Source organism: Periplaneta americana, chromosome 2, assembly GCF_040183065.1.
Source record: "Periplaneta americana isolate PAMFEO1 chromosome 2, P.americana_PAMFEO1_priV1, whole genome shotgun sequence".
NCBI lineage: Eukaryota > Metazoa > Arthropoda > Insecta > Blattodea > Blattidae > Periplaneta > Periplaneta americana.
In genome coordinates, this window is record NC_091118.1 from 168,480,336 (window position 1) to 168,503,633 (window position 23,298).

The 23,298-nt window shown below is 35.2% G+C and overlaps 1 protein-coding gene across 1 annotated transcript in view; it reads left to right on the forward strand.

The window, feature by feature from the left end:
* The first annotated feature begins 244 nt into the window (after positions 1 to 244).
* The window catches only part of LOC138694794 (tubulin alpha-1C chain-like), a 117,280-nt gene continuing 94,226 nt past the window's right edge, over positions 245 to 23,298 (forward strand). Inside the window, exon 1 of the mRNA XM_069818867.1 lies at positions 245 to 617. Within this exon, the coding sequence (XP_069674968.1) occupies positions 615 to 617 (3 nt within the window). The 5' untranslated portion in view covers positions 245 to 614. The remainder of the gene's footprint in view (positions 618 to 23,298) is intronic.

The window sequence follows — 23,298 nt, forward strand, 5'->3', positions numbered from 1 at the left end:
CCGAAGCAAAGGCTACGGAGAAGTTTCCAGCAGGAGGAAGTTGTCACGTTGTGGAGCCCTTTTTACTCTCAAACAATAAGGGCACCACGTGCCAGGTGACGTGTTCCCGACCCGCTACAACCTTTCAAGAATCAACACAAAATTAAGGCTAAAAAATAGCGTTATCGACAGCGTCGTGTCGGTTGGCGCATGTGCTCTTTGATGTTTTGAGCTACAAGCCTTCATTCGAAATTGCCTCCCTCGCCGCGAAGACAGTTTATTACACCCACGATTCATGGTTACGTTTTCATTCGCCGAAGCTCCTATTGTCGCGTGACTTGAATTAGTCATATTTCATCCAAGATTTACGATTGTTGTCCTTAGAGAACACTTCTTCCATCCTTTTCCGGCCTCTTCACTCGAGGGGTTCGGCGTTCTTTCTACTAACACAGTTTTCCCACCGCTGCCAATAGCCTCCCCGAGGTGTCAATAGATTTTTCTAGCTTTCTCGCGAGCTTGGGCATTCATCGACAACTTGCATTGTTTACGAGGTGTATATAAGTACGTACGGTAGGAGCGAGGTGGGAGAAGGTTTCTAACCCCAACGTTAAACTACAACCGCCAAAATTCCTAAAATGGTGAGTAAATATTTTTATCACGTCTGTTCCGTCAAGCACATGTTCTGCTCTATAATCACAGTCTACAAATATTTTTGTGTTTATGTAGTGTATTGTTGTATTATGTTTTACGTGAAAGAGGGATTAAAAAGTGTTTTCTAATTAGCATTAGCTTCTAACAAATTTAACGTTCGTTTTGATCAACATTACTCGAACTAAAAAAAAAAATCGGTTATTTTAGTTCGTACACTTTTGATGTTTATCGTTAGGATTTATTTGATGGAAAGTCTAAAAATAAACATAATATTGTGATTCTTAATGCCATTTAATTCACACTTATTTTATATTTCGACACCTAGCAATTTTAACAGAGATGTCGCACTCCCAGTAAAATAGTGCCGTAACTCGAAAATTGTGATTTGTAAAGATATTATATTTCCTGGTAAAATACTGCTGTAAAATATTTTAATAAATAGATACCAAAACCTTACATAATTTACTATTTTATTATTATAATTTCATACCTCAAACTAGTAAAACAGAGTTCTAAATAATTTACGAAAGTAATATGTGATTTTCGACATATAACAGTATTTTACTGGGAGTGCGATGGTGATATTTTTAAAGTAGATTATTTGTTCAAGAGAAGGTCTTTTTTAATATTGGAGAAAAAGATAAGTGTGCCACTGTCACTAATGCCTTTCTCTTGAAATATTGAAGCGCTTTCTGACTTAGCCTGTTAGTAATGACGTATGTATTCATTGTCTTTCTGTGACATACATGTATATTTGATTAGATCCTAATAATACTTTTTTCATTTGTAATAGCGAATTCTTCAATCTCAATTTACTACTAACTCCATAAAACAATAAAAGTATACAAGACTCTCAAGTCTAAATCATCATCATCATCATCATCATTATCGTCTTTGCGTCTCGGACATATTGTGCCGTTCCGGCCTAATCTTGAAACCGCTGCCTTTATTTCATAGCAGGTCTTCATATATAATATTTTTTTTTCATATGAAATGTAAATAAAAACTTGCTATGGTATCAAATTGTTCTTCATGATGGGAAGTACATGAGGAGATTCATTGTGTGTCTGAAGATGATTCTCATAGAAGAGTCGATATAATTGCCATCAATAGAAGAACCCAGAAAGCGATGGTCTTAGACCCTACGATTTGCTTTGAACGAGACACTAATCAAGCACTGCAGATAAATGATGACAAGCGAGCTAAATATGTACCTTGTCTTCCATACCTCAGTGAAAAATATGGCATTTCGCTTTACAACTGGGATGTTACAGGCTTACTATTTGGAGCGAGGGGTTGTTTACCAAAATTTACATGTAATATCCTTAAATCCTTTCAAATTCCCTTTTATGAGGTTCAGAAGATTATAATGGAAATTCTGAAGGCCTCTCTTCAAATTCTACACTATCATTTATATGTCAACACGTAAATTTTTATTTTAATATACTAATCGAATCATTATTTTGCTCGTTTCATTTCCCTTTATCTTTTATGTTCGTTAATTCCGGATCCCAGTGGTCAACCTCACTTGAGGACGGATGATTTGAAATAAATCTTAGTAGTATGTTCTTCCCATTTATTTTGTTATTCCGTTATTGTTCTGATGTGTGGTAATAATTGCAATTGATCCCTTCTTACATAACCTTGTATTTCATCAGTTCTTTTATGCCATGCTATTTGTCTTTAAAATTGCATTACAGCTGCTTCAATTCTTATTTTGTTTCTTTTTGTTAGTGTTGAACATTCCGAGATCTACGGCAGTGAAAGAACTGCTCAAACATTATAAAATTTAAAATAGTTTCTGTTCTTACTTTTATTGTAATATTTGTTTTGTTGTGTCACAAAGGAGTTGGGACTAGTTCAATTTGTCATCTAGATTTCTACTTTTACTCCTACTTATTTGAAAACCAATAACATTAAGATCTTTCACTTGTTCTATTATCTGGTCTTCTATTACTATTTTAACTCTTATTGGTTCATGCCTTTCAAATACCAGAACTTCAGTTTCCCGTATGAAATACTCATGTTATAATTCCTGGCTGTTAGGTAGAAATTTGTGTATCCTTATTTATAATATTATCGTCCTTTGTTACCAGACCAACCTGGTCATAAACGAAAAGCATTGTCTTTGTTTGAGTATTTCGTATGTACAATATAATAGTGCTATTTTAGCCATTTTAAATAACATCGTATACAGAGCATATACGTAATATATACAGGATGTAAACGGTATAGAAACCGACATTTGTACTGGTGATATGGTTGTGTTTCTGAACATAAAAATCTAATAACAATACTTTTAATTCTCAAGTTTAAAATTATATGAAGTATTACAAGTTTTCAACTGGTAATAAAATGTAGAATTCGATGGTGTCTCGGTAAAGGGACATAAGTCATAAAAATTAGTTTTAATATAAATGAAAATTAAATTACGGATCCTTATTACAAATAATTTTCTACACAAATAAAACACATTAAATAGAAGTATTATTTCGTTTTTTGCATACCCATTTGTAGAATTTAGCTTATGTGAATGTGAATACCTGGGGAACAAAACTCCATTTGCATAAAAATATGACAACCCTCTTGCCCCGAGCACCGTCTAATAATTCAGAAACATAGTGTTGCTTGTTATGAATCTTTCTTTTTTAACCACACACTATTGCAGATATAACACTCCAAGTATTTTAAAAAAGAGTCTAGCACAACCAAGGCAAAATTCTATTCGTGCTGGCACAACTGATACCTGTAACTGCAAATTTAAATCAATAACTTTAATAATTGAATGCTGTTTTAATTCATTAATAAATAAATCATTAAATCGGTTGTCAATTCATAAATAAATACAATAGGCTATTAAATAGTTAATCCTTAAATTCGCAAAGTATCCTGCAGGATACAACAGGTTAATAGGCTATATGCTATAATTTTAATAGAACAATAGAAAAAAATGGTAGTAAAATTAAAATTTCACCATACTATAATATTGTATAACATATAAAATATGGATATTGCGATAGTTGTTTTCTTTACAGTCCGACACGGTTTAATAAATTAGTGTGAGAAATGAAGTTTTGCCAATTTGGTTAACAGACTACTTAATTAATTGTGGGACTAGAGACAACAATATCATCAGATTATTCCTTTGGTTTTTTCAACATAAGTTCAGTTGTCTTTTGTCATATTCTAATTTAAACAGCTATCATTTCTGAAAGTATTAGTCTCAGAAATTATTGTTAGTTGCGGGAAAAGTACTGAGATTCGAACAAACTTTATTAAGACTTTTTTTATTTAGAGTCACGATAATTGCCATCTGTCAACATTCCTGTAGTTATATCGTTTACACCCTGTATTAAATAATGTGGGTGATGAGCGGCATCCTTCTAATAATAAAATTAGTTTCAGTTGTTTACGTTACATTTCACAAGTGTCAATTACATTTGAAGAGTCCACTGCAAGAATGATGGATGTCACTTTCTTGTCGAAAATGAACCAAGACTGTCAATGCATAGCTTAAAACATATAGAATGTACATAGAGAGTTATATGGCATTAACACTGATAGTCATTGTCCAGTAATGATCGGAAAATCACAGTTAAGCTTTGAGCGCTAAGCATTTCAAACTTTCAATTGCTTCTCCTGCAAAATATATTCCAAATGACATCCATCATTCTTGCAGTGGACTTTTTATTTTGAGTTGCCACATATAAACTTTGGCTAGGTACAATCAAACATTCTGGTAAGCTGATTTAAAATATAAATACAGTGTCGGCAAAAGGTTTAAGGACACCAATTCAAAACAAGCAATGTGCTACAGGCCTTAAATTTTGTGCTAACATACATATGTTAGGCCTCTGTTTGGCCTGAAAGTACAGTAGGAATGCTACTTTTCAGTAAAAACCAGGAGTCTATACTTCTATTGATTCAAACTTTACGATAGTGTTTATAATTTAAGACATTCTTAAAAAACGAAATTTATTTATAACAAAATATTATAACTTGAAAACGGCTTGAGCTAGGTTTCTGAATTTTTAATACAAGCAGGTCTACCAGGTAGCAATGAGAACGTTATTGCTAAAAGTTATTGTATTGTATTTATTAACATTTCACGATATTCGGACATTACTTCACAGCTAAAATATGGAACAAGTAAAAAAATGTAATATTAGGCCTATTATAAAGTCTTAATTTATAGTCAGTCTAGTTCAAATAATATATACAGAAGAAGTTTACAATATAGTCTACTAGTACAACTCAAAGTTTTAGTATAAATTTCATGAAGTGTTATTGAATGTCATGAATTCACCTACAGAATAGAAGGCGTGAGAAATTAGGTACTTCTTTAATTTGGCCCTAAATAATCTTATAAAAAAAGTGTCTTAAAATTTTGGGAGAGGTTGAATATTTGCTAAATTTAATGGAAACGGGATAAAATGTAGCAAGAAGAAACATTCTGTCACTATGAACAGCCATGTGACCAAAGCCTCCTAGTACACTGCTCTGACACAAGGAGAGATATTATGAAGATCTAGGCAACACGAGAGGGAAATAAAAACAATGTTTCTTCTTGCTACATTTTATCCAGTTTTCACTAAATTTAGCAAATGTTCAATCCCTCCCAAAATATTTTACACACATATTTTATGAACTTTAGCAATACCGGTCTGACTGCTACCTGGTAGACCAACTTGTATAAAAAAAAATTGGGAAGGTGTCAATTGCGTCCCCGTAAACATGTTGACTGAAAATTATTAATATGTCAGTTTATTTATTATTTATTTGTTTATTTTTATTTTGCTAATAATTATAACATAAAATATAATATATACAGAAAAACTTTAGCTCGCCCCTGAAAGAGAACTCGTGCTCAGGGGCGGATTCCTGAATTGAAATTAATAAGTGTACAATACAATTTGTCTTATGCCTACTATGCATCTGGGGGTTTTTCAAATATATACTTTAGTTGCGTCCACAGCTACCTGCCGGATTAAGAGGTCATGTTAACTTATGTGTACATAGATTTTGAATTACCTATTCATCTTGCAATAAAAATAATTCTTCCAAAGACAGAAATAAAAGGGTGTCGTTTTCATCTCGGACAGTGTTGGTGACTTAAGACACAGAAATCTCGGACTTGTGAAAGAATACCGCTCTAACCATTCCAAAGTTGGACAGTATTTAAGATTGTTTATGCTCGACCATGCCGAAATGTACTAATTATACACCTGGTAGCAGTCCTTTAATTCATGTCATTAAAATACACCTACTCATTAAAGTACAGGTGTTCAGCCAATGACAACTCAGCTTACAGGTGTTCAGCCAATGAAAAGTCAGCTTTGTACCGTTATAAAACCTCAAGTAGCGATTATTCTCGGATATGCAATCGAAAGAGAATTAGCGAAAAGTCACGGAGGCTGGAAATCCAATACTGTCGCAGAAGGTTATGTTCTGTTACTATAATAATTAGCGTTAATTGTAAATAATATTCAAATAAATTCAATTTGTCATCTAGTTTTTCAATGTCGAATTCAATAATCAAGGTTATATCAAGTTTAACGGGATTACATCAAGGTCAATGACATTATTATTCCTCGGAAAAAATCAATACTTTCGCGTCTGCGCACATCCCACAATTCACGACCTAGAACAAGATCACTTCCGATCTTGTCAGATACAAATAAAATGTATACATCTGAATAATTTCAAGTTAGAAATATGATCGAGCATAAAAAGTCGTATGAAACTTGCCTATAATGGTAATTAAGACGCTAGTATGAATATTATGAAACTTTCTTGCGCTCGTTTCATAAACATCCATACTTGCGTCTTAATTACTATCATTATAGGCTCGTTACATGATGTAATATTTTTGGTTTGCCCTTTTTGGACCCTACCGCCATCGACGAAGCATTCACAGACACATAATGCCTTCTCAGCCACAATACTTCCGACTTAAACAGTATACGGATTACATCTTTGAAACGTATGTTGCTCCGGATCTCACTTTTCCCCCAACAGTATGGACAGAATTTGCAGCAGCAACAATGAGAACGACTAATGGCTGCGAGTCATTTCATTCAAAACTTAATAGTCTATTTTATACTGCCATTTACCATTTTATAGACGTTTTGAAAGAAATACAAAGCGAAATATACTTAAAACTACGTACTGATAGACCTCTGCCATTTAAACAGGCAAGGAGGGAGAAAGAAACTTTTATTCGTAAAAACATGATTGATATGCAGCAAGGTCATATTATAACAAGATTGGATTTCATCCGGAATCTTTCATTTAGGTTTCAACCAATACGATTGTAGTTTCATGGTGAAAATGCAACTCATGAATTTTAATACATTTTATGGTGAAAAATGACACTACCAACATTGTATGGTAGAAGATGCCACAAACAACAATCTTAACCTACCTGTAACGTTTAAATTGGTGATGTTACAGACAGTCCTAAGTCTGTAAAATGGGAAGGGAAGTGTTGTTTGTGTCAGGGACGCAACTGACGTATGACCCAAAAAATATAGGGACGCAACTGACATATGACTCAAAAATATAGGGACTCAACTGACATATGACCCAAAAATATAAGGACGCAACTGACATGACTAAAAAATATAGGGACTCAACTGACATATGACCTAAAAATATAGGGACGCAATTCACATATAAAACTGACCGCGGGCCGCAATCGCCCGTCTGCGAGAAAATTCATCAAGCCATTTTCAAGTTACAATTCTTTTGTTATATACAGTATAAATGACGTTTTTTGAGGGTGCATTAAATTATAAATTTTGAATGAACAGAGCTAGAGACCCCTAGTTCTTACTAAAATGTAGCATTTATACTGTACTTTCAGGTCAAACAGTAACATGTGTATATTGGCACAAAGTTTAAGGACTAGGCTACAGCCTATTACCTGTTTTAGATGGGTGTCCTTAAACTTTTTGCGGACACTGTATGTTTCTATAATAACAGTAACTTTATTAAATTTCAGAATTTAATTATTTGCAGCATATTATTCTTGAGTAAGGAATTTTATTGAACACTAATATTTAGCGTCAACGTGCATCTCACCGCAAGCCTAACTCAGGATCAATGAAAATAAGTGAAGTTTTTCCCGCATGCCTATCGCAGTACCATCGCGCCGCCTCATCGATTGCAACGCTTCCATTTTATCAATATAATCCTTATGCAAGCAATTTTGAGGACGAGTGTACAATTTGTTCACAGAAGTCTGTACTGCAGATGGACGTTTGCCGAGTCTTACATAATTCATAGGTCGGAGCTCGTAACTGGGGCAGAATTGGAGCCGCAACGTTGAGCAGACGGTCAACGATCCTAGCCCACGCGAACTTTTCAACAAATCTGATTGCAGCTCAGTTCTAATTTAGATTAAGTACCTAAAATTATATAATCCTCAATACCCAGCTCACATTCCCTTGAACTGGGGCTCTTGAAACAGTACGTACTTGTAGTGTCAGAAATAGTCATTTCCAGGTTTTCTTTATTGATTTTACAAGGGCGAGTTCATGCACGAAACTTTCTGCAACGCTCACGTGGATAGAGACGTGTCTTTCAAATTGCACTCGTCGATAATGAAACCGAATTTAAACATGTACTATAATAATAATAATAATAATAATAATAATAATAATAATAATAATAATAATAATAATAATAATAATCATCATCATAATAGGTGCCGATGCATGGAGGGCTTATGTGAGGGCGGCATAAGGTATAAGGCATAAGTAAGTATGTAAGTGAGTATAATATTCAAGAACAATATTTGCGTAGGTGTAGTCTTAAAGAACAAGTAAAACATTTTAATTTTTTTTGGGATGTGATGTTAATTATGAAAGTTCTAGTGATGCAGACAAAAAATGCTTGCATATCAGCAACTAGTAAGGATAATTAACCTGACTTTTTTAACTTTCGCCTACAATCCACAATGACCTGAAATAGCTATTGCTTTACTCCCACATGAAAAATCCACTGATCGTCCTGACATTGTTACTTGCGTTTTCTCGTTGAAACTCAAAAACTGAAGGTGGATAGGTTCAAGAAAAAGTATTTGACATAAAAATCATTCGGAGGGAGTATGTTTCATTATTACGGAAGCAAATAACTTTCAAAATGTCTGGTATTCTTCATTGAAAATACATCTAAAAATGTTTATTTGAACGTCTAATGAAGTTAGTTTGCAGCATTTGCTGCACAAGCCTCTAGTATATTATAATATTGTAATAATTTCTAATGTTATTTTCTATTTATGAAGCTAAGTAATATAAATTCTGAATTATATTACTAGTAAATTGAGCTTCTTCTTTTTAATTCTAAATGTTTGAAACATCCATATCAGAGAGCTGTAGAATAGGAGTTACAACCGGTTAAATTCAACCAGTGAGAGAACATCCGACAAGGTAGAGCATCCGACCGAATGTTCGAATTTCAACCGGTTACCCCTGATCTTTTGCAGGCTAGTCAGAACACCAAGCGCACTACATCATACACATTTTCTGAGTACACAAACGGTGTAACAATTTATATGCCTCATATGCATATCGCTAAATGCCATCTCTCTATCACCAATCCCATCGACGCTAAATAGCCTAGTAGTTGATACAGCGTCGTTAAATAACAAAGTAAAAAAATAATATGTACGAGGTAAAAGGTGGTGCGTATAGAAACTCATTTCCTGACCACTCCTTGTACTATATTATGATAAAGAAGTATATACAGTAGTTATCTATATTGTTCTGTGTCTGTCGTGTAGCCCCCTTTATTAATGTATTGTGGTTTATAAATCATCTTAAAATCCTTGGGTTTTACCCGGCTGCAGAGAGATCAATACAGAAACAGGTTGCAATACACGCCACTGACCGCAGCAGCGGACTATTGTTAACAGTTGACCCGCAGTTCGTGACAAGAAATGTTTCACACCGCCTTTTCATTCCTAGTTTTGCTTTTGCTATATAGGTATCACATTTACATAACCATGCTGTGCTGTCTCAAGCTTTTATGAGAATTAAACCTGAAAAAAATGTACCAGATATAAATCGTAGTGTCAGATTCTATGGGACATTGTATTAAGTTGCTTCTCAATTTTGTTGCTATGAGATAGCAAAATAAGTATAAATAACACAATAAAGTTAAATTAATAAAGTTATACTCTAGCAAATTCGCATCTACTTAATGCAGATACTACAGTGAAGAATAATCTTCTTGGATCGCCGGTTTTATTTACTTCTGATTAGATAACGCATAAGAATAAAATATTGTGATGATAAAGAAATATATACAAAAATTTCTCCTCATCTTATTTCTCATTTCTCTCTTCTCTTCTTCAACCTTTTCTTGCCGTTTCTCTTTTTCCTATTCTTCTATTCTTTTACTTTTTCTTTAATGTGTTCGTCTCTTCTTATCCTTCTTTCTTTTCTTCTCTTCTTTCTTCTCTTATTCCCCTTTATCTTTCCTCTTCCGCTTTCCTCTCTTCTTCTTCTCTTCCCCTTTCTCTTTCTCCTAACTTCATTTCCCTCATATTCTTCTTTCTTCTCTCTTCATTTCCAATTTCCTTTTTCTCCTCATCTTCTTCACATCCACATTCCTTTCCTTCTTCATTTTCTTCTCTTCAGTTTTCTTTCCTATTTTTCCCATGTTCTTTTCCCCTTAGATTTAGCTTCACTTTTCCTTCATATTCTTCTCTTCCGCTTTCCCTTCTTTTCTCCCCATCTTTTGTTCCCCTTTCTTCAACCTTTCCTCTTTCATTTTTCCCTTTTGCCTTCATCTTCTTCATATCCTTTCCCCCTATATTTCTTCATTTTCATCTCTCTAGTTTTCTCTCCTTTCCCATCTTCTTTTTCACTTTTCTTCATCTCTTCTCTTTTCGTAATATGTATTATATGTCTTTCTCGTGTTAAATTTTATCGTACCCGGTTTACATGTTTCGGCCTGTTATTGACCTTCTTCAGAACTGGTTGTTGCTGGTCTTGGCACCTTTCATTTTGTTTCCTATGGGGGTGTGTTTGTGTAGTGTAATGTGGAGTCAAAGAGTGTGTGTGTTCTGAAATTGAGTTGTGTGTTGAGAATTTTATTTGGGTATGTTATTGTGTGTCTGTATATTTCGTATTGTACTAGTGTGTTTAGTTTCTGGCTTTTTGGTTGGATGTGTAGAATTTCTATGTCTGTGTTGATGTCTCTGTAGGTATGGTTAGCATTTGTGATGTGTTTTGCATATATGGAAGTGTTTTGTAATTTTTTTATGGCTGTGATATGTTCTTTGTAATGTGTTTGAAATGATCTGCCTGTCTATCCTATGTAGAAGTTGTTGCAGGTGTTACACTTGAGTTTGTATGCGCCTATGTGGTTGTATTTGCTTGTTTGTGTTGTTTGTGTATTGAGATGTTTTGTAGAGTACTATTTGTTCTGTATGCGATGTTGTAATTTAATTTCTTGAATGAGGTTGCAATCTTGTGTGTGTTTTTGTTTTCGTATGTTAGTGTGATGTATTTTTTGTGTTCTTGTGTTTGTGTTGTATTCTTATGTTTTTGTGATTATGTTTTGTCTTTCGTATTATGTTGTCTATTATTTTGGGTTGTATCCGTTTCCTTGTGCTATGTATTTGATTGTGTTTAGCTCTTCTTTGTAATCATGTTGGTTCTCGTTTCCTTTCTTTTCCTCTTCCTGCTCATCTCTTCTTCTCCTCTTCATTCTCATCTTCTGTTTCTACTACCCATCGCTTCATTTTCTCCTCCTCTCATGTGTCCAGACTCCATAGCCACCTTGTATTGTTATGACAAAAATTGGGCTTATAGTAAAACCGTAACTAAGATATTCAAACACTTCATAAGTTAATGTAGTTAGTATTGCGCATAACATTTTTAATGCATACTAATCACTAATCATAGTGTATTCTGATTCTAGGAAAATATATACCATTTAGATCCATAATTACATTTCTGAAAGCTAAATAAAATTAAATGCAGTAGCGTCATCTTTATATACTCGAGTGTGTGTATATATATATATATATATATATATATATATATATATATATATATCTTATTAATCCAAATATGGGAACAGTCCTGAAGCCTGAACTTGTTTTTGTAACTGCTGGTATTTGTTGTTTCGTGAGATTGTTTTTCGTCGCCTTGCACGCCGAGCACGATAGGCAAAACGTACGTCACTTCCGTGTTGTAGTCATCGAATCGTCAAGGCGTTACAGTGCAATTAGGTTCAGTACACGTCATCGTTATTCTTGTACTCCTCTTCTCATCTACCCAAATTCCCGTTCCTCTGACACTTCCTACTTCTAGTATTGTACTTTGCCATCTTCTGTTTCTTTTCGACTTGTAAATTCTGTATCTGTATTTATTTCATAATATCATCCCCGCTCTGAGACTCACAAGCAAACATTCTCATGGGGGCAGACAGAGTTATTTTTTTTCTTCCACCATGTTAATAATGTCAAAACAAGTGCTTATACAAATTTTGGCCATTCGAGCGCAATTACGAGGGCCCCCAGAAAGTAAGTTTCCTTGAGGTCGTTTACAGAAAGAAAACAGAATTTCATGAAAATACTTATTGGAACAGATACAGCAATTGTTCAACTATTTTTCAACGTATTTCCCACCGGAACTGAGACATTTCTTACTATACCGTGGAATCAACAGTGAGGTGCAGACGGTTGTCACACACTGGTCCCGATCTCAGGCGGGAGGCTTCTATGACACAGAGATACAAAAATTGATCCAACGGTATGACAAATGTCTCATTTCCGGTAGTGAATATGTTGAAAAATAGTTCAACAATATCTGTATCTGTTCCAATAAATCTTTCCATGGAATTGTGTTTTCTTTCTGTAAACGGCGTTAGGAAACTTATTTTCTGGGAGGCCCTCGTAATTGCGCTCGAGTGGCCAAAATTTGTGTAAGCTCTTGTTTTGAAGTTACTAACATGGTGGAAGAAAAATATTAACTTTTTTATCTGCCCCCATGAGAATGTTTGCTTGTCAGCTCATAACTTCTAACATAGACTTTACGGCAACTTATCCGCTAATCGCTATTTATCCACTCACCAGTCTTTGATGTAATCATTAATAATCCATCTACCCAACTAAACACACAAGTACCTTTTATTCATTTATTCATCCATCCATTTACAAACTCATTTTCCCTTACATTCACTTAGACAGTCACCCAATTATTAATTTATTAATCTAAACATTCATGCATTTGTTCATTCATTCATCCTGTCAATCATTCATTCATTCACTCACCCACTTATTCACTCACTCACTCACTAGTCCATCCATAGATCCATCCATCCATCCATCCAAACATCAAATCATTCATCCCGTGAGAAGTATTCGCCCATACCTCAACCTTGTCATTAATTAATTAATTAATTCATTCATTCATTCATTCATTCATTCATTCATTCATTCATTCAGTCAAATCATTCATTCATTCACTCACCCACTCATTCACTCACTCACTCACTAGTCCATCCATAGATCCATCCACCCACCCATCCATCCATCCATCCATCCATCCATCCATCCATCCATCCATCCATCCATCCATCCAAACATCAAATCATTCATCCCGTGAGAAGTATTTGCCCACCCCTCAACCTTGTCATTCATTCATTCATTCATTCATTCATTCATTCATTCATTCATTCATTCATTCATTCATTCATTCATTCATTCTGTCAATCATTCATTCATTCACTCACCCACTCATTTACTCACTCACTCACTCACTCACTAGTCCATCCATAGATCCATCCATCCATCCATCCATCCATCCTAACATCAAATCATTCATCCCGTGAGAAGTATTCGCCCACCCCTCTACCTTGTCATTCATTCATCCATCCATTCATTCATTCATTCATTCATTCTGTCAATCATTCATTCATTCATTCACTCACCCACTCATTTACTCACTCACTCACTCACTCACTCACTAGTCCATCCATAGATCCATCCATCCATCCTAACATCAAATCATTCATCCCGTGAGAAGTATTCGCCCACCCCTCTACCTTGTCATTCATTCATTCACTCATTCATTCATTCATTCATTCATTCATTCATTCATTCATTCATTCATCAATGCAACCAAATATTCCACTAACACGCTCATTTTCATCCAATTTTATCCATCAAACACATCCATTTACCTAGTTACCCATTCACCTACTGGAGCTTAAATCTATCCATCAACCCACTCATCAATAAATCTACATACCTGCATTCAACCCTCACCCATTCCTATTCAATCTATCAATCTACAATTTATTTATCTATTTCATAAATATACCGTGCACCTATTTATTCATAAATCTGTGTCCGTCCATAAATTTACTTATCAACCTATTTATTGGTCCATGTATACATATTCATCCATCCACTTAATCATACATCTATGTACGATATTCATTCATACATCTATTTGCTAATCCATCATCTATTTATCCATCCATCCGTGAGTATACAAAGTGTATAAAGAAATAAACCGACAAATTTTCTGGAATATTCTTCAATCAAAAAGCTCAAAAGCAAATGTTTTCACTCTTCTAACAAATAATAATTCGTGAGATATCAAATAAACATGATTTGTGATTAGGCATTGTGTTGGTATACATTGTAAATATTTTGACATTTGTTTACTACCTGGCATCGAACTATTCAACTTGTAGCTTGCCGCGGAATCGGAGAACAATTGTCCATACACTCCCTAAGCTCTGAGTTAGGTTGAGTTTGTATAATTTTACCAATTAAAAAGTGGGAATCATTTGAGCGAAAAGAAACAAAACATCGGGAATATCTTCTCTACATTTAACACATACCCTTTGCCTTCTTTTAGACCTTTCAGACATTGAATAGTTTTCATTATTTATACTGACCTATAATAAATTCACAAAATGATAATTTGAAAATTATTTAAAATGGGACTAAGGCGTCTTCACTGGCATATTTCTATACTTTGTGGACTACTACAATTAATTTGTTGGTCTATTTTTTTAGACAATTTGTATATTCGTCCATTTTAATCATCCATTCACATATTCATCCACCTATTCATACGCCCATGTACGTAATATATTAATTTATTCACCTATATATCCAACCATGTACAATGTACATTTTCATATATACATATATTTGTTAATCCATACAACTACTTATCCATATACATATATTCATCTACCTACTTATTCATCCATGTACATATTAATCCATCCACCTATTTATACATCTGTGTACAAATTCAGCCACACTTCTATTTGTTAACCTATCTATCTATTTATCCATCCATATATGCGTATATAGATTGTCTCAGAAGGAATGTAAAATACTTCAAGATGATGTAGTTTGTGTTAACCAAAATCGATTTAACCTGATATGCCTACGTCCGAAGTCTAACGCTTGGAGAGAAATTAAGATAGAAATACTGGCGCGTCTTGCAGTTTCGTCATGTACAGTAGTGGCAAAAAAACCGGACCTACCCTTGTAGCTCATTTCAGAACCTTGTTCACTCCAGGGCACGATAGACTGGTAACTAGGACTTTCGTGGTTCGAATCCTGCCTGAGAAGGAAACTTTTTTTTGTTCCTTATTCAAATTTATTCCCAATACTTTTCGATTGCAGCGATATTTTACTACTTAATTAACTTATTATTCCCAGAACATGAATTTTACCAGCAATCGAAAAGTACTGGGTATAAATTTTAATAAGGAACAAAAAAAAAAGTTTCCTTCCTAGGCAGGATTCGAACCACGAAAGTCTTAGTTACCAGTCTATCGTGCTCTGGAGTGAACAAGGCTCTGAAATCAGCTACAAGGGTCGGTCCGGTTTTTTTTGCCACTACTGTACATATCGATCCATCTACCTATTCAACCTATTCATCCATTCATTAACCTATGTATGCAGGTAGAGATAAATTAAAATTTGGAGTGAGTCTTGATGGGAGTTCACTTGCATATAGGCAATTATTTCACACGAGAGTTCACAAGTAGCATATAAGCAAGCGTTCGTGTTTACTGCACAAACGCAGTATGTTGTAAGCGAAACCTATACAATGAGGAAGCTCCAAATGTTATTTCCATAGAATATCTCTACATATCCATTCACCCATCCGTCTACCTTTATGTATTCATCTAACCATTTGTCTATCCATCTATACGTGCAATTCATCTGTCACTTTATGCATCCACTTATTTATTCGTCTATCTACCTATTTATCCTTCATCCACCTATTCATTCATTCACATATTCAACCATCCAGCCACATACCAACTATGTACCTACATGTTGAGCCTCTATTATAATTTAGCTAGCAGTTTCATACCAAAAGGGAGTGGGGTTCGTTCTATTCCGAACGGATCATTTGCAAAAAGACTGTCACACAAAGTGCTATACCATTCTCATTCATCGCCGCTATATCGACATATCATCACTTATGAATAGCCTGTCTACTAGAAAAGGTGGTCAAGTGAAGAAATACCATTAGACCAATTTACCCAATCACCAATCCATCTTCCAATTCACATTTCCACTCGCCATCAACCGCCTTATCTTTCCATCACAAATATCCGCCGTGGATTTTCTCCGTGCTTTGTTTTTGGTGCTTTCCTGTACTTCACAGGTGAGAAAAACAAGAAGCACGGTGACATGTTGTCTAACGAAATACCTGTTCGCAGTACTGAATTATACATCAGAATGTGTGGGCTGTCACAACGCGAAATAAATAATGACCACGTCTATTATGCATGCTTTTAGATGTCCCAGAAACGCCAAGGTTACTGCGTCCGATAGACCACGGATCGAATCCTAGCTATGATTGAGAACTTAGAGGGTAGTCTGTGACAGAATGAAATCGCAACTGCGATATTTAAAGTAATGAAAGGCGGTAATTACAAGAAAACTATTATAAGATCAGAAAATACACCGAATACAGTATTTCGGGATAATTTCTTAAATATGATTCTTGGAGTTTCTGTTTTCTCCCCCCCTCTTCGATTACTGCAACGTCTTATTTTCCTCTTTCCGTACTATAGGCCTACAATCATCAGTGCAGCGTCTGGATCCTCGTGAAGAATGTTCTCGCTAATCTAGTAGTCTCCGTTTTTGTTATTGGAGCTCAGGTTCTTTCTTCAAAACATATTCGAGCGATAATAATGCAACTATCCTACTAGTTGCATAAATAAATATTGAAACGCATTTTGAAATAAACCATGAAGTTAAGAACCTGTGAGAAATTGTCTAAAGAAATCATCTTCCTTCATGACAGCACCCGTTTTCACTAAGCAAAAATCACACAAGATATCGTTAACATCCTGGGAAGTGCTGCCACATTCTCCATACAGCCTGGATTTATCACCGAAATACTATAATCTGTTTGGATCGCTGAGAAAACTCTGTGAAGAAAAATACTTGCAACGAATGACCTGGGGATGAAAGAATTTCGGAAATAACAGCAAAACAACCAAAGATGCTCTTCGAGAAGGTATAAAAAAGCTCTCTGGTCGCTGGCAGAAATGCAGTATATGGATATGTTTGGGGATTATTAAAAAATAGTTAAGGTTTGAGTTATTTATACGTTACGTAACGTTAACGAATAATTGTGGATCAAACTATAACTCTCTAAGTAGTTGTTTAATATTTATTTCTTAATTTTCATTTTCATTCATTTATAGTTTTCTGTCCAAGGGTAGGTCATTCACTGCAAACCCAACATTCTCCAATCTTCCCTATTTTCCGCATTCCTTTTAGTCTAGACCAGGCCTGCAGAACTGTAGCTCTTAAGAGCGACTGCTTTCCTCCCCTTTCTTACCCCACCCACCTTTTCTACCTGTGCGGTCACGGAGTTCTATTTATGCTCGGCTGCATCAACATTCATTCTCGGGGCGGAAGTCGATTATCCCCAATAGAAGTGGAGTGAGGCTGACGTCATAGTTCCCCTACTTTGCGAGTTCTGCAGGTCTGGTCTAGACATATGATCAATATGGCCTAATGCTGTTTATTTTCTGATATCTTCCTCTGCCTCGAAATTTTCTCCCGTTCACCATTCCTCCCAGTGCATCTTTCAGTAGGCAGTTTCTTCTCAACCAATGACTCAGTCTTTTCCTTATCAGTTTGAGCATTATTCTTTCTTCGCCCACTCTTTCTAGCGCAAATTGTTCAGATTGTAGTATTTACATGTCTGTGCTGCACATAGAATTCAGAATTTTAACGAAGTTACTGTCATTCAGGTTTATATTTTCTTCCAAGAGTTTTTGAGACATAAAATATCAACATCATCAATGGCTCGATAGCCCAGTGTGGATCCTGGCCTTCCCCAGAAGCTTCTTCCATTCCTCCCTATTAAGAGCCTTGTCCTCCCAGTTCCTTCCTCCAGTCAGTTTAACGTCTTGGCAGATACCGCCCTCTCATCTGAATTTAGGCCTTTCAACTCCTCTCTTGCCCTCTGCTTTTGTTTTAAAAATTCTTCTTCTAATTCTGTCATTATTCATTCGTATTATACGCCCTGCCCATTTGAGTCTATTAAGTTTAATGAACTTAACTATATCTGGCCCTTTGTACAATTGATATAATTCAAAATCTCTATGGACCTTCTTCTTTCACAGCCCCAAAAATGCATCTAAGAATTCTTCTCTGAAATATACAGAGACATATGCTACCATAGCACAGGTCTTATAAGTATTTTTTAAATTAATAATTTAATATTTCTTGAAATTAAACGTGATTTCAATTGTTTCCTGAGTCGACAGGAACATTTATTTGCAGAGAGTGTCCTTTGTTTAACCTCAATATTGGTGTCATTTTTTGCAATTTATTTCAGATCCCAGGTAACTAAAACTGTGTACAGTCTCAAATTTATATGATCCAATTTCTATATAAGATGGATATTGCTTACAGTCTTTTGGGAACATAAAAGTTGTCAATTATAATATACTGTAGTAGTTTTAGTATTTACATTGTATAAGAACTGCATGTAAATCAGGATGAAATAGTCCAATAAAATGAAACACAAACTTACATAAAACATCCTTCTATTGTTATTTTACAACTCAAAATATCATATTGCTTGTTATCGTAATCTCCAGTTAATTGAATGTTACTATCCAAAGAGCAACTTGTGAGACAAAGCGAAGTAAAGTAACGTTCACTTCTTATTAATTTTCGTTTAGTTTATTTAGCTTCGTGAAACTGATGATTGTCAAGTTTTTTAAAAAATCTGCTGCATAGGTACCGGCTGCATCATTAGGATAGAAAGAAAACGGACGAAAATGAACACATGATCGATTGATTGATTGGTTGATTAATTGATTGATTTCACAAGGACTGGATGTTGGATGGATCCTTGCATTTAGGTCGTTTAAGCTCATTATTCGCCCTGTATGGGAAGATTGTGTAAGTCCGACGGATAGCCCGGGTGGCATTCGTGAATCCGACGTTGACAGGAAGGCCATCCTTACTAGCCCCCTGCATATAGGGTCCCATCATTTACTGACGAGCCTGAACCCAGAGCCCCAATCCCTTAGAACCTTTATCAATATCGGAAACTCGTAGCCTACTACTCCAGATATCACCCCAGCCTATTTTTATTGCAGTAATACAGATGATTGAAGAAGTGAGGGGAAGTGGAGAGTGTTGGTAGAATGAAAGAGGGAAACGGTAGTACCTCGAGAAGAATCCTCTGCAACATCTGTTTTTTTCACCCAGACCTGATTGGGGATCGAACCCGGGCCGCCGCACAGTGTGCAATTTTCCCAGTCTAGGTGACAGAAATCAAATTTCGACTTGTTTAGTTAGGCATAGGTGAATATGAATTCATGTTCTTTAACATTTGGAGAATTTTATGAGGAATAGCTTTTACTGTTTTATCAGCGGCAAGCTATATTTAGAAGGGTATGAACAATGAGTTCTTCCTAACACTTCTCGCTCCTGTTCAGCCGTAGACAGAGAGGCTTACTATGTGGGTGAAAAAGAGCCAATTGTTAGTGATTTGTGTTGTGAGACATGGAATCTGCTCAGATAGGTATGTTCTTACTAATGTAACTTCAATTATAAGTTTGTAAAGTATTATTCTTCTTACAGAAGGGTTTAAATATTTTTAAAGTTCTCCAAATATAATGTGAGTTGTAATATAGCGGTCACGTCCGGTTACAACAATTCTTTTACCATTTAATACAGCATCATTTAGAGTGTTGAATCATTGTTTTAAAGGTTGCGAGTTCTTGCGCATTTATCAGTGATTAATTTTTCCAGTGGTGGAACATACGGTAACTGTTCCAATTTTGGCTTAACAGCAGAAAATAATCACGGAATAAGGAAGTTTTAATCATTTGTGAATGTTTTAGGCCTGCAGAATTATTCACATGACATCGAACATCAGGTTAAAAATACATTGGATACATTTTTATCTAACCTTAACAAACGCATAGTGAATCAGAACGCAAATCACTAGCTGGACAAAATTAATAACTTCTCTGCATTCCAACGGATTGTTATGAAACTTTGTACATGCCTTACAGGTGACACACACATTTTGTGTACAAACTCTGATTACGTTTGGACAAGAAAAATTACCCTTTTATAGCGGGTGCATTTAAACAAAATTAATAACTTCTCTCCTATCTAACAGATTTTTTGAAGCTTTATACAGAAGTTACAGGTGGAATATTTTATTTTTTGTCTACAAAGGTGTGATTATGTTTCATAAGAGGAACTGCTCCTTTATAATGGTGCATTTAGACAAAACTAATAACTTCTCTGCATTCCAACGGATTGTTATGAAACTTTGTACATGCCTTACAGGTGACACACACAGTTTGTGTACAAACTCTGATTACGTTTGGACAAGAAAAATTACCCTTTTATAGCGGGTGCATTTAAACAAAATTAATAACTTCTCTCCTATCTAACAGATTTTTTGAAACTTTATACAGAAGTTACAGGTGGAATATTTTATTTTTTGTCTACAAAGGTGTGATTATGTTTCATAAGAGGAACTGCTCCTTTATAATGGTGCATTTAGACAAAATTAATAACTTCTCTGCATTCCAACGGATTGTTATGAAACTTTGTACATGCCTTACAGGTGACACACACATTTTGTGTACAAACTCTGATTACGTTTGCACGAGAAAAATTATCCTTTTATAGCGGGTGCATTTAAACAAAATTAATAATTTCTCTCCTATCTAACAGATTTTTTGAAACTTTATACAGAAGTTACAGGTGGAATATTTTATTTTTTGTCTATAAAGGTGTGATTATGTTTCATAAGAGGAACTGCTCCTTTATAATGGTGCATTTAGACAAAATTAATAACTTCTCTGCATTCCAACGGATTGTTATGAAACTTTGTACATGCCTTACAGGTGACACACACATTTTGTGTACAAACTCTGATTACGTTTGGACAAGAAAAATTACCCTTTTATAGCGGGTGCATTTAAACAAAATTAATAATTTCTCTCCTATCTAACAGATTTTTTGAAACTTTATACAGAAGTTACAGGTGGAATATTTTATTTTTTGTCTACAAAAGTTTGATTATGTTTCATAAGAGGAACTGCCCCTTTATAATGGTGCATTTAGAAAAAATTAATAACTTCTCTCCTATATGGTATATTTTTATGAAACTTTGTACAACAGTTAGGCCTACAGGTAGCATACAGGTGTAATCAGAATTTGTACATAAAAATATATGCTACCTGAAACTCCTGTACAAAGTTTCATAAAAATCCGTTATGTAGAAGAGAAGTTAATTTTGCGCAAATGCACTCCTTGTAAAAGGGTACTCCCTCTTATGAAACCATAAATATAGTTTGTAAACAAAACATATATTCTACCTATAACTTCCGTATACTGTTTCATAAAAATCTGTTAGATAGGAGAGAAGTTATTATTTTAGTCTAAAATAACCCCCTATAAAGGGGTAGATTTTAGTCTAAAACCACCCCTATAAACGGGTAGTTCCTCGTACACAACTGTAGTCAGAGTTTGTACACAAAAAATATGTGCTATTTATAACGTCTGTACAAAGTTTCATAACAATCCATTGGAATGCAGAGAAGTTATTAATTTTGTCCAGTTCGATTTGCGTTATTGCACACAGTGCGCCGGATGGAAGGCCGGCGCTCTGTAGCTACAGACGCGTCGGAACACTCACACAAGTACTGTATATAATATTCCGTTTATGAAATTTAAAATGGGTCAGCCTAGGCCTAGCCAAAAATCATGTTATAAGTTATGATGACTATTGATATAAGAAACATAAATATGTTTAAATTTACGCAGTGCAGTGCATGCAATTTGCAACTCTACTTCTGCTATTAAACTGTCAAAGATCGCAAGATATGATAAATGTCAAAAGTTTTCTGTATAGTTTTATTAGTACTATTTGAGGACGTGGAATATTCCTGGCTTACATAAATGTGTTCTTGTTTCTTGAGAGTATTTATGCCAAGGACTGCGAGCCGTTTGTTTCAGCTGTGTTCGTTACTTTGTTCCCACTGTCGTCTTAATTTGAATAACTGTTCTACAATGAACTAGCACAGTCTGCTAGACAATGAGGGGTTTTAGTGTAAAAAGTTCTTGAAGTAGTCCACAATAATTACACAGTTGAGGTGTCCACTTAACAGTTCCACGGCGAACTATGAAATTTCTTTTTCTTTCTTATTGTACCAATTTATAAATAATAACAATATTATTATTGTTGTTATTAACATAATACTCGTATTTTAATTAATTAATTATAATTATAGTATTAGACCTTCCTAGTCGCAACGGTTAAAATGCTGCTTAGAAACTGCGCGATATTCAAGGTCATGTGTTCGAATCTCACCTAGGATGCATGTTCATCCGTTGTCAACGTGATGTCCATAGGTGAAAGCCGACGTCGTGTTGATCCGCGTTACGTGACACGTACTGTATATCTATATACCTGCCCATGAGCAGGTCTTTCACTGCAAAACCAGCATTCTCCTATCCTTACTATTTTCTACCTTCCTCTTAGTTTACGCTTATGATCCGCATATTTTAATGTCGTCTATCATCTGATATCTTCTTCTGCCCCGAATTCTTCTCCCGTTCATCATCTCTTCCAGTGCATCCTTCAGCAGGCAGTTTCTTCTCAGCCAGTGACCCAACCAAATCTTTTTTCTCTTTCTGATCAGTCTCAGCATCATTCCTTCTTCATCCACTCCTTCCAACACAGCTTCATTTCTTATTCTGTCTGTCCACTTCACAAGCTCCATCCTTCTCCATATTCACATTTCAAATGCTTCTGTTCGTTTCTCTCCATTTCGTCGTAATGTCCATGTTTCTGCTCCATACAATGTCACAATCCACACAAAGCACTTCACTAGTCTCTTCCTTAGTTCTTTTTCCAGAGGTCCGCAGAAGATGATCCTCTTTCTATTAAAAGTTTCCATTGTCATTGCTATCCTCCTTTTGACTTCCTGGCTGCAGCTCATGTTACTGCTTATAGTACACCCCAAGTATTTGAAGCTGTTCACTTGTTCTACTGTCTCAGAATTCGAAAGTTTACTGTCTTCATTTTTCTTGCGACAACCACGGTCTTCGTCTTGTTTGCATTTATCTTCATTCCATACTGCTCACAGCTGTCATTCAGT